At 32.1% G+C, this 13,299-nt stretch overlaps 2 protein-coding genes across 3 annotated transcripts in view; both read left to right on the top strand.

Annotated features, from left to right (window-relative positions):
• LOC143251123 (uncharacterized) overlaps window positions 1-9,065 on the top strand; it is a 29,002-nt gene extending 19,937 nt beyond the window's left edge. The window contains exons 5-6 of one of the 2 annotated variants that reach the window (XM_076502494.1): window positions 1,568-1,643; window positions 6,652-9,065. In XM_076502494.1, the coding sequence (XP_076358609.1) occupies window positions 1,568-1,627 (60 nt within the window). In that variant the 3' untranslated portion in view covers window positions 1,628-1,643; window positions 6,652-9,065. The remainder of the gene's footprint in view (window positions 1-1,567; window positions 1,644-6,651) is intronic. The other variant, XM_076502495.1, reaches the window with a different exon arrangement.
• Window positions 9,066-11,381: 2,316 nt separating this feature from the next.
• Window positions 11,382-13,299, top strand: part of LOC143251124 (uncharacterized) — a 43,554-nt gene continuing 41,636 nt past the window's right edge. Inside the window, exon 1 of the mRNA XM_076502497.1 lies at window positions 11,382-11,470. The gene's annotated coding sequence lies outside the window, so the exon portion shown is untranslated. The remainder of the gene's footprint in view (window positions 11,471-13,299) is intronic.

Here is a 13,299-nt window from a genome sequence, read left to right on the forward strand (position 1 = left end):
ATCAGATCTGATACTGATAAAATATTTAGATGTGTAACAAGATACATGGACGTCGTTCTTTAGCAGGAATATTAATTACAAGTAATGATATCACGTTTATCCAGCATGTAACAAGCACTTTTTGTGCGAAACCTCCTGAAAAAGTGAATCAAAAATATTAGCAAAGAATTGTAAAAAAAAATTGTCCTTTATTTTCTTTGTTTGATATATTTGGTGCAAAAACTGGATTAAAATAGACGTTTGTTGTGTATTTAATGGATTCCTCCAACTCTTGTAGACTAGGCTTGTGTTTACCTCATTCAGGGGTTACGCATTTATCAGTTTGTGTTTTCTCTACCCGATGCATATTGTTATCATGTTTAACACATTCTTGGGTTTACATCCGTTACGTATCTACCAGTTTGTGTTTTCTCCAACTACTTTCTACTGTTTTAACCAGCTTGTAATAAAAATCTTGTATCGTTTCCTTATTTTCAACGTTTATAACCAAACAACTAACTAGCGTGATGTATAGTTATTTTTTATTGGGCCTCTTATTATCAAATAATCGTTATATTTGTTTGTTATTTTATTGGGCCTCTTATTATCAAATAATCGTTATATTTGTTTGTTATTTTATTGGGCCTCTTATTATCAAATAATCCTTATATTTGTTTGTTATTTTATTGGGCCTCTTATTATCAAATAATTCTTATATTTGTTTGTTATTTTATTGGGCCTCTTATTATCAAATAATCCTTATATTTGTTTGTTATTTTATTGGGCCTCTTATTATCAAATAATCCTTATATTTGTTTGTTATTTTATTGGGCCTCTTATTATCAAATAATCCTTATATTTGTTTGTTATTTTATTGGGCCTCTTATTATCAAATAATCCTTATATTTGTTTGTTATTTTATTGGGCCTCTTATTATCAAATAATCCTTATATTTGTTTGTTATTTTATTGGGCCTCTTATTATCAAATAATCCTTATATTTGTTTGTTATTTTATTGGGCCTCTTATTATCAAATAATCCTTATATTTGTTTGTTATTTTATTGGGCCTCTTATTATCAAATAATTCTTATATTTGTTTGTTATTTTATTGGGCCTCTTATTATCAAATAATCCTTATATTTGTTTGTTATTTTATTGGGCCTCTTATTATCAAATAATCCTTATATTTGTTTGTTATTTTATTGGGCCTCTTATTATCAAATAATCCTTATATTTGTTTGTTATTTTATTGGGCCTCTTATTATCAAATAATCCTTATATTTGTTTGTTATTTTATTGGGCCTCTTATTATCAAATAATCCTTATATTTGTTTGTTATTTTATTTGGCCTCTTATTATCAAATAATCCTTATATTTGTTTGTTATTTTATTGGGCCTCTTATTATCAAATAATCCTTATATTTGTTTGTTATTTTATTGGGCCTCTTATTATCAAATAATCCTTATATTTGTTTGTTATTTTATTGGGCCTCTTATTATCAAATAATCCTTATATTTGTTTGTTATTTTATTTGGCCTATTATTATCAAATAATCCTTACTTTTATCATTTAACTCTTTCGTTCAGGTACTTACCTCAGATGTTCCTCCACCATACGAGTACTGTACAGCTGTGACTCCTTATTAGGAAAAAAAATTGTGTTGTAAGTTTCTCAAAATCGTTTGAACACTTGATTAAAATTGAAGATAATAGTAATACGTGAGAAACCGAAACAAGTTATAAAGGGTTTGTTTTCTCATCTGTCAGAACAATAAGTTAAAGTTAAGGGCAATAGAAGTACGTGAGAAACCGAAACAAGCTATAAAAGGTTTGTTTTCTCATGTGTTTGAACAATAAGTTAAAATTAAGGATAATAGTAGTACGTGAGAAACCGAAACAAGTTATAAAAGGTTTGTTTTCTCATCTGCTAGAACAATAAATTAAAGTTAAGGACAATAGAAGTACGTGAGAAACCGAAACAAGCTATAAAAGGTTTGTTTTCTCATGTGTCAGAACAATAAGTTAAAATTAAGGATAATAGTAGTACGTGAGAAATCGAAACAAGTTATAAAAGGTTTGTTTTCTCATCTGCTAGAACAATAAATTAAAGTTAAGGACAATAGAAGTACGTGAGAAACCGAAACAAGTTATAAAAGGTTTGTTTTCTCATCTGCTAGAACAATAAATTAAAGTTAAGGACAACAGAAGTACGTGAGAAACCGAAACAAGCTATAAAAGGTTTGTTTTCTCATGTGTTTGAACAATAAGTTAAAATTAAGGATAATAGTAGTACGTGAGAAACCGAAACAAGCTATAAAAGGTTTGTTTTCTCATGTGTTTGAACAATAAGTTAAAATTAAGGATAATAGTAGTACGTGAGAAACCGAAACAAGTTATAAAAGGTTTGTTTTCTCATCTGCTAGAACAATAAATTAAAGTTAAAAACAATAGAAGTACGTGAGAAACCGAAACAAGCTATTAAAGGTTTGTTTTCCCATGTGTCACAACAATAAGTTAAAATTAAGGATAATAGTAGTACGTGAGAAATCGAAACAAGTTATAAAGGGTTTGTTTTCTCATCTGTCAGAACAATAAATTAAAGTTAAGGACAATAGAAGTACGTGAGAAACCGAAACAAGTTATAAAAGGTTTGTTTTCTCATCTGCTAGAACAATAAATTAAGGTTAAGAACAATAGAAGTACGTGAGAAACCGAAACAAGCTATAAAAGGTTTGTTTACCATGTGTCACAACAATAAGTTAAAAATAAAGGATAATAGTAGTACGTGAGAAACCGAAACAAGTTATAAAGGGTTTGTTTTCTCATCTGTCAGAACAATAAATTAAAGTTAAGGACAATAGAAGTACGTGAGAAACCGAAACAAGTTATAAAAGGTTTGTTTTCTCATCTGCTAGAACAATAAATTAAAGTTAAGGACAACAGAAGTACGTGAGAAACCGAAACAAGCTATAAAAGGTTTGTTTTCCCATGTGTCACAACAATAAGTTAAAATTAAGGATGATAGTAGTACGTGAGAAACCGAAACAAGTTATAAAAGGTTTGTTTTCTCATCTGTCAGAACAATAAATTAAAGTTAAGGACAATAGAAGTACGTGAGAAACCGAAACAAGTTATAAAAGGTTTGTTTTCTCATCTGTCAGAACAATAAATTAAAGTTAAGGAAAATAGAAGTACGTGAGAAACCGAAACAAGTTATAAAGGGTTTGTTTTCTCATCTGTCAGAACAATAAATTAAAGTTAAGGACAACAGAAGTACGTGAGAAACCGAAACAAGCTATAAAAGGTTTGTTTTCCCATGTGTCACAACAATAAGTTAAAATTAAGGATAATAGTAGTACGTGAGAAACCGAAACAAGTTATAAAAGGTTTGTTTTCTCATCTGTCAGAACAATAAATTAAAGTTAAGGACAATAGAAGTACGTGAGAAACCGAAACAAGTTATAAAAGGTTTGTTTTCTCATCTGTCAGAACAATAAATTAAAGTTAAGAAAAATAGAAGTACGTGAGAAACCGAAACAAGTTATAAAGGGTTTGTTTTCTCATCTGTCAGAACAATAAGTTAAAGTTAAGGACAATAGAAGTACGTGAGAAATCGAAACAAGTTATAAAAGGTTTGTTTTCTCATCTGTCAGAACAATAAGTTAAAATTAAGAACAATAGAAGTACGTGAGAAACCGAAACAAGTTATAAAGGGTTTGTTTTCTCATCTGTCAGAACAATAAGTTAAAGTTATGGGCAATAGAAGTACGTGAGAAACCGAAACAAGCTATAAAAGGTTTGTTTTCTCATGTGTTTGAACAACAAGTTAAAATTAAGGATAATAGTAGTACGTGAGAAACCGAAACAAGTTATAAAAGGTTTGTTTTCTCATGTGTCAGAACAATAAGTTAAAATTAAGGATAATAGTAGTACGTGAGAAACCGAAACAAGTTATAAAAGGTTTGTTTTCTCATCTGTCAGAACAATAAATTAAAGTTAAGGACAATAGAAGTATGTGAGAAACTGAAACAAGTTATAAATGGTTTGTTTTCTCATCTGTCAAAACAATAAGTTAAAATTAAGGATAATAGAAGTACGTGAGAAACCGAAACAAGTTATAAAGGGTTTGTTTTCTCATCTGTCAGAACAATAAGTTAAAATTAAGGACAATTTCAGTCCCACTATAAGATTTACTTTAACACTTTTTGCCATTCTTTTTCCTGATCATGAATATGTACTTAGACCGATCCCCTTCACATTTATAGGCTTACAACTCTAAACAGATAGCCTATTGTTTAGCTTTGTAAATAAAAATAGAACCAAAAATACAGTTAGGACAAATGTGAAGAGTAAACTGAAAAAAAAGATCTAGATGGCGTTGTGCAGTCAAGTTTGTTTATGAACAGATGGCGTTGTGCGGTCAAGTTTGTTTATGAACATACTATGTCTTTGTTGCTCGACAAAGGTGGGTGACGGCTGTACTTGATTATGAGATTTGACCATACAGCTAGACCAAACTGATCCTGGATGATGTCTCTAAACAGTGGGCCACACTGGGTGGTATTCTGTTTTAACATAAAAAGTAATCTGGGAGAGGAACTGACGTGAAGCTTAAATATCTTCCAGATGAGTTTGAAAGATTAGTTTTGTATTTGAGGCGTGTGTGAACTATGTTGGATAATTAATAACAGCACACCTTAAACTGGAAGAATCTATCTGTACAAAAATTATGGTTAATCGGTGTGTAGTTATCATGAGAGAATAATTATGATATTACCAGTTCAGAAAGAACGTGTTACAAGTATACACTGCTGGCCTAACACTAGTATTAGTAATACACTGCTGGCCAAAATCTTAAGGCCAATCAACATAAAGAAAAAAATATGCATTTTGCGTTGTTAAATTCAACCACTTATTTGAGTAGAGCTTCGAAAGATGAAAATACGAAAAGGGAAAATATAAAAAAAAAAAATTTAGCATTTAATAGGGAAAACGTGAGCACTATGAAATTTGCCTAAATACTAGCTGGTCAAAAGTTTAAGACCATACCAAAAAAAAGTCCTAAACAAGGTAGGAAATGCCCAATAAGAGGTCTCAGTAGTGAGTTTCACGGCCGTCATTCCAAATAACTGCAAACATTCGCTTTGGCATGGTCAATATAAGCGTTTGCAGAAGGCTGGCTGGAATGTTATTCCAAGTGATGAAGATGGCTTCACGAAGATCATGCACTGTTTGGAATTGACGTCAATTTCTATAGACTTCCCTTGCCGTCCACCCCCTAAACATTTTCAATGAGGTTCAGTTCAGGCGAACACGCTGGATGGTCCAAAAGAATCACGTTATTCGCCATGAAAAAAGTCCTTTTTCCTGCATGCAGTGTGGATTGCAGCGTTTTCCTACTGAAAGATCCAGTCATTTCCACACAAGCGAGGATCTTCAGTCAATAAGGATGCTCTCTCCAACATGCCAATGTAGCTAGCTGCTGTTTGACGCCCCTGTATAACCTGAAGCTCCATTGTTCGATGGAAGGAGAAAGCACCCCAGATCATAATGGAACCTCCTCCACTGTGTCGTGTAAAAAACGTCTCCGGTGGGATATCCTTATAGTGCCAGTAACGTTGGAAGCCATCTGAAACATCCAGGTTAATTTTTTTCTCATCAGAGAATAAAAACCTTCGTCCACTTTTCTAAGCCCCATGTTTGGTGATTCTCAGTAAAATTTAACCGAGCTATTTCGTCATGTGGAAGGAGGCGTGGCCTTTGAAGACGTTTACGGTTTTTAAAGCCTTTCTCTCGTAGATGCTGTCTTATTGTTCTTGAGCTGTAATCTGCGTCCGTAAGGGGCTTAATCTGGTTCGACGATTGGCTGATGTCTTGCCAGACAACACGTCGAATCCTCCTGCTCATCGCCAGCGAAAATTTCTTGGGCCGACCACTTGAAATTTTCGTTCCGTATCCCTCAGGGTCTTTTAAGACATTTGCAACAGCAGTTTTACTACGTCCAATCTCACCATCGATGGCACGTTGAGAGGGACCTTTCTTTTGCAGCTCGACAATTCTGCCACGTTCAAACTCTATCAACTTTTTAGCCTTTGTCATGTTTTTACCCAACGTAACACAGGAGATGTCAGTGGGAGATGTTGACAACGCTAATGCTTGAACACAAATGACTAAATTTGGTTATGTGTTTACTGATTAACGCTTCGTTTTTGTATGGTCTTTTGACCAGCTATTATTTAGATTAATTTCATAGTGTTCACATTTTTCCTATTAAATGCTAAAAAGTTTTTTATTTTTATTTTCCCTTTTCTTATTTTCATCTTTCGAAGCTCTACTCAAATAAGTGGTTGAGTCTAACAACGCAAAATGCATATTTTTTCTTTGTGTTCATTGGCCTTAAGATTTTGGCCAGCAGTGTATTGAAACTCACTTCTACGCTGTCAGGTTAGTGTATTGCATTTGTAACAAACTCAAGAACGTAGAATTGGTTTGGTAGTATCTTTAGAATGAAAGCAATGCTTTACCAGTAGTTAAGAATGAACAATTGGTGCTTATTAAGAGAAAAGAATATAAGATGATATATTTATTATTAATTATCACAAATCTGATTTTTTGTAGAAAGTGTAAATCGCAAATAGTATTTATGGAGATGTAACTTCTTTTATCAATAGGAAGCCATGTGGTCATGTTCTTACTTTGTCATCAGAAGTAGCGGTCGATAAGATCATCAGAAAGCCTTACTCTCATATTCTTAATACGCTATCAGGACAAACAACAGACGAGACTATCAGGATTCTTACTGTCACATTCTTAATATGTTATCAGGACTAACAACGGACGAGATTATCAGGATTCTTACTGTCACATTCTTAATATGTTATCAGGACTAACAACGGACGAGATTATCAGGATTCTTACTGTCACATTCTTAATATGTTATCAGGACTAACAACAGACGAGACTATCAGGATTCTTACTGTCACATTCTTAATATGTTATCAGGACTAACAACAGACGAGACTATCATGATTCGTACTGTCAAATTCTTAATATGTTATCAGGACTAACAACGGACGAGATTATCAGGATTCTTACTGTCACATTCTTAATATGTTATCAGGACTAACAACAGACGAGACTATCAGGATTCTTACTGTCACATTCTTAATATGTTATCAGGACTAACAACAGACGAGACTATCAGGATTCTTACTGTCACATTCTTAATATGTTATCAGGACTAACAACAGACGAGACTATCAGGATTCTTACTGTCACATTCTTAATATGTTATCAGGACTAACAACAGAAGAGACTATCAGGATTCTTACTGTCACATTCTTAATATGTTATCAGGACTAACAACAGACGAGACTATCAGGATTCTTACTGTCACATTCTTAATATGTTATCAGGACTAACAACGGACGAGATTATCAGGATTCTTACTGTCACATTCTTAATATGTTATCAGGACTAACAACAGACGAGACTATCAGGATTCTTACTGTCACATTCTTAATATGTTATCAGGACTAACAACAGACGAGACTATCAGGATTCTTACTGTCACATTCTTAATATGTTATCAGGACTAACAACAGACGAGACTATCAGGATTCTTACTGTCACATTCTTAATATGTTATCAGGACTAACAACGGACGAGATTATCAGGATTCTTACTGTCACATTCTTAATATGTTATCAGGACTAACAACAGACGAGACTATCAGGATTCTTACTGTCACATTCTTAATATGTTATCAGGACTAACAACAGACGAGACTATCAGGATTCTTACTGTCACATTCTTAATATGTTATCAGGACTAACAACGGACGAGATTATCAGGATTCTTACTGTCACATTCTTAATATGTTATCAGGACTAACAACAGACGAGACTATCAGGATTCTTACTGTCACATTCTTAATATGTTATCAGGACTAACAACAGACGAGACTATCAGGATTCTTACTGTCACATTCTTAATATGTTATCAGGACTAACAACAGACGAGATTATCAGGAAGCCTTACTGTCAAATCCTTAATATGCTGTCAGGAACAAAAGTAAACAAAATTATGAGAAAGTCTTCGTGTCATATAATGAGTTTGTTGTCAGCAGTAACAATTAAGATTATCGGGAAGCCTCACTGTCAAATCATTAGTTTCTTGTCAATAGTAACAATGGACAAGATTGTTGGGAAGATTTACTGTAAAATCATTAGTCTGTTGTCAGTAGTAACAATGGACAAGATTGTTGGGAAGACTTACTGTGAAATCGTTAGTTTGTTGCCAGTAGTAACAATGGGCAAGATTGTTGGGAAGATTTACTGTAAAATCATTAGTTTGTTGTCAGTAATAACAATGGACAAGATTGTTGGGAAGACTTACTGTGAAATCGTTAGTTTGTTGTCAATAATAATAATGGACAAGATTGTTGTAAAGCCTTACTCTGAAATCATTAGTCTGTTATCAATAGTAACAATAGACAAGATTGTTGTGAAGCCTTACTGTGAAATCATTAGTTTGTTGTCAATAGTAACAATGGACAAGATATTGGGAAGCTATATCAAATCAAGAATAATAATGGACGAAAGAGAAGTAAAATATGGCAGATTTTCACCACTTCTCTCACTAAAATCACAAAGAAAATGTTACAGATTTCTGCTACTAATAATAATCCATTATTTAATAATAAATATATATATTGTACCATTACAGAGAAAGGATTAGTTATTCTAAGTCCTAGCTTTATTTCTGTACAACCCAAACTGAGACATTTTTATAAATACATGTTTCATAATGCACATAAAACGTCCAATTTGTCTCCATAAGTAGAACTTTGTCTATATAAAAATTATTTATCAAAATAATTGTAAAGTGATAACAGGAAGAACCTCTTCTATCAATTTGAAAATGTAAATAACTGATCTGATTGCTTACTAATAAATTTTTTTGTTACTGAAACAAGATGTTTCGTGTTTTCTTGCTTACCTTACTAATAAAGTTTTTGTTACTGAAACAAGATGTTTCGTGTTTTCTTGCTAACCTTACTAATAAAGTTTTTGTTACTGAAACAAGATGTTTCGTGTTTTCTTGCTAACCTTACTAATAAATTTTTTTGTTACTGAAACAAGATGTTTCGTGTTTTCTTGCTTACCTTACTAATAAATTTTTTGTTACTGAAACAAGATGTTTCGTGTTTTCTTGCTTACCTTACTAATAAAGTTTTTGTTACTGAAACAAGATGTTTCGTGTTTTCTTGCTAACCTTACTAATAAATTTTTTTGTTACTGAAACAAGATGTTTCGTGTTTTCTTGCTTACCTTACTAATAAAGTTTTTTGTTACTGAAACAAGATGTTTCGTGTTTTCTTGCTAACCTTACTAATAAATTTTTTTGTTACTGAAACAATATGTTTCGTGTTTTCTTGCTTACCTTACTAATAAAGTTTTTGTTACTGAAACAAGATGTTTCGTGTTTTCTTGCTTACCTTACTAATAATTTTTTTGTTACTGAAACAAGATGTTTCGTGTTTTCTTGCTTACCTTACTAATAAAGTTTTTGTTACTGAAACAAGATGTTTCGTGTTTTCTTGCTTACCTTACTAATAAATTTTTTTGTTACTGAAACAAGATGTTTCGTGTTTTCTTGCTTACCTTACTAATAAATTTTTTTGTTACTGAAACAAGATGTTTCGTGTTTTCTTGCTTACCTTACTAATAAAGTTTTGTTACTGAAACAAGATGTTTCGTGTTTTCTTGCTTACCTTACTAATAAATTTTTTTGTTACTGAAACAAGATGTTTCGTGTTTTCTTGCTTACCTTACTAATAAAATTTTTGTTACTGAAACAAGATGTTTCGTGTTTTCTTGCTAACCTTACTAATAAAGTTTTTGTTACTGAAACAAGATGTTTCGTGTTTTCTTGCTTACCTTACTAATAAATTTTTTTGTTACTGAAACAAGATGTTTCGCGTTTTCTTGCTAACCTTACTAATAAAATTTTTGTTACTGAAACAAGATGTTTCGTGTTTTCTTGCTTACCTTACTAATAAAATTTTTGTTACTGAAACAAGATGTTTCGTGTTTTCTTGCTAACCTTACTAATAAATTTTTTGTTACTGAAACAAGATGTTTCGTGTTTTCTTGCTTACCTTACTAATAAAATTTTTGTTACTGAAACACGATGTTTCGTGTTTTCTTGCTTACCTTACTAATAAAATTTTTGTTACTGAAACAAGATGTTTCGTGTTTTCTTGCTAACCTTACTAACAAAGTTTTTTGTTACTGAAACAAGATGTTTCGTGTTTTCTTGCTAACCTTACTAACAAAGTTTTTTGTTACTGAAACAAGATGTTTCGTGTTTTCTTGCTAACCTTACTAATAAAGTTTTTTGTTACTGAAACCGGTTGTTTTGTGTTTTGTTAACATCAACAATACAATTTTTGTTACTGAAACAAGATGTTTCGTGTTTTCTTGCTAACCTTACCAATAAAGTATTTTTTTACTGAAACCGGTTGTTTCGTGTTTTTTTGCTAACCTTACCAATAAAGTTTTTTTTACTCAAACGGGTTGTTTCGTGTTTTCTTGCTAACCTCTAAACATTTTCATCGTTTCACGTCATATTGAAAGTTAGTAAATTCTAAATTGAACTCACAAAATAAAAAGTTTTACGATTAAGATAACTTTTAAAAATTTATTTATTTTTATTTCTAATAATTTCACCTTCAAATGTGAGTCTCTGGACTCACAATGCTGAAACCCACAGTCCCGTTTATGCGGAGGGTTGATCGCCAATGGCCCATTGTGTAGCTTTATTATTTTTACATACAATAAAGTAATACAACAAATTTTATTATTATTCACTTAAGAATATATATTGTAAGTTTAAAAGTTTGGGCGTTACTTCAGAATTTTGAGAAACTTCTAGTAATATTTTTAGGCTACTGTCCATATCGATTAAACCTAAAACAAGCTGAAATACCTAAATCCCAGAGCCACATCCAACATCGTATTATCCTATTGTGTGTTGTATTAATATGTGAGATTTTGGAATATATTGTATTAAGTGTTGTTTGTTTATGTTATTTTTGTGTTGTATACTTTCTTATACTCTGTGCATGTATTCATTTTATTATATCGAGAAGATTTACCACTTTCTACTGGTTCCTAGTGCCTCTTTTCTCTCCAACTTTTGTTTTTTAAAATCAAGTAAGACGGGAAAAAGGAATGTAATGTTAACATTAAAAGGAAACAGGACATCTAACACGAGCTGGTTTAACAAGCACGAGAAGATGGCTCAGTTGATGTCACCGTTTAAGGTCATCCGCCCACCTGGAAGTCACAGGTGATCAACTACTACGTAATTAAGCACAGGTTTGACCCACATTGAAAGTCTAAACATTGGACTGCCGCAGACCAGTGGTTCAGTATCGGAGCTGAAGTCAATAGAGAAGAGGAAGGAACTGAGATCAAACATCAGGTGGGTGTAATACAACAGGTCTAATTGGTTTTAGTATACTTAACTGTCAGAATTTAATTTCAAAATTAAGTACAATGAGAAAGCTAACATAACATACGGAACTTAAAATATGTGTAAATATATGTATATATCATAACTTACACGATCGTAATAATAAAACAAAAACTGTTGTGTCCCAAAATGGAATTTGGAAGATACGACAGGTTGAAAACTCACAGTAATTCATGTATTGTTCCCACGATATCTCATTGTCCTTACAAGATGATTCAGATGGATGAGCGTGTGTGTGTGTGTGTACGTATGGGACATTGAATTGTCTAGCCATAGACACTTCTATGTTGATGTATTACAGAATCAAATCGTCATAATCATTGCTAAACTAATCAGGAAAGTTTGTAACCATTATCCACTGCTAAGTAAAACCTACATAATCATTACTGAACAAATCATGAAAGGTTGTAACCATTACCGACTGCTAAATAAAATCGACATAATCATTGCTGAACTAATCAGGAAAGTTTGTAACCATTATCCACTACTACGTAAAATCGACATAATCATTACTTAAAAAACCAGGAAACGTTGTAACCATTACCTACTGCTAAGTCAAGTCGACATAATCATTACTGAACCAATCACCAAAGGTTGTAACCATTACCCACTACTAAGTAAAATCGACATAATAATTACTGAACTAATTCACAATTAGTATCTAACTGATACTTAGCAATGATTCCTGATGCTAAGTAAAATACAGAAAATCTTTAATGAACTAATCAGAAAAGGTTGTAACCATTATCCACTACTAAGTAAAACCGACATAATCGTTACTGAACTAATCATGAAAGGTTATAACGATTAACTACTGCTAAGGAAATTGACATTATCATTACTGAACTAATTAGGAAAGGTTGTGACCATTATCCACTGCAAAGTGAAATTGAAATAATCGTTGCTAAACTAATCAGGAAAGGTTGTAACCATTATCCACTGCTAAGTGAAATTGACATAGTCATTACTGAACTAATCAGTAAAGGTTGTAACCATTACCTACTGCTAAGTAAAATTGAAATAATTGTTGCTCAACTAATCAGGAAAGATTGCACCTTTAATTACTTACTGCTAAGTAAAATAAAATTCGGCAATGTATCGATTTCCAATAATAATTGATTCTCTACAGACACTGTCCACTATAAGCGAATGTCCAGTGTTTCTTCTTTATTTTAAAATTTGTTCAATTTCTGCCGGATCTGAAATCCTGAACCCAATTTTTATATTTTTGAGCCTAAAAGTGGGAATCATTCAATTTACTTTTAAAACTCTTTCAATTGTATTGTGAACTGATACAAACAGCTACATTACTCTGATTGTATTGTGAACTGATACAAACAGCTACATTACTCTGATTCTATTGTGAACTGATACAAACAGCTACATTACTCTGATTGTTTTGTGAACTGATACAAACAGGTACATTACTCTGATTGTATTGTGAACTGATACAAACAGCTACATTACTCTGATTGTATTGTGAACTGATACAAACAGCTACATTACTCTGATTCTATTGTGAACTGATACAAACAGCTACATTACTCTGATTCTATTGTGAACTGATACAAACAGCAACATTACTCTGATTCTATTGTGAACTGATACAAACAGCTACATTACTCTGATTCTATTGTGAACTGATACAAACAGCAACATTACTCTGATTCTATTGTGAACTGATACAAACAGCTACATTACTCTGATTGTATTGTGAACTGATACAAACAGCAACATTACTCTGATTCTATTGTGAACTGATACAAACAGCTACATTA

Source organism: Tachypleus tridentatus, chromosome 5 (assembly GCF_004210375.1).
Source record: "Tachypleus tridentatus isolate NWPU-2018 chromosome 5, ASM421037v1, whole genome shotgun sequence".
NCBI lineage: Eukaryota > Metazoa > Arthropoda > Merostomata > Xiphosura > Limulidae > Tachypleus > Tachypleus tridentatus.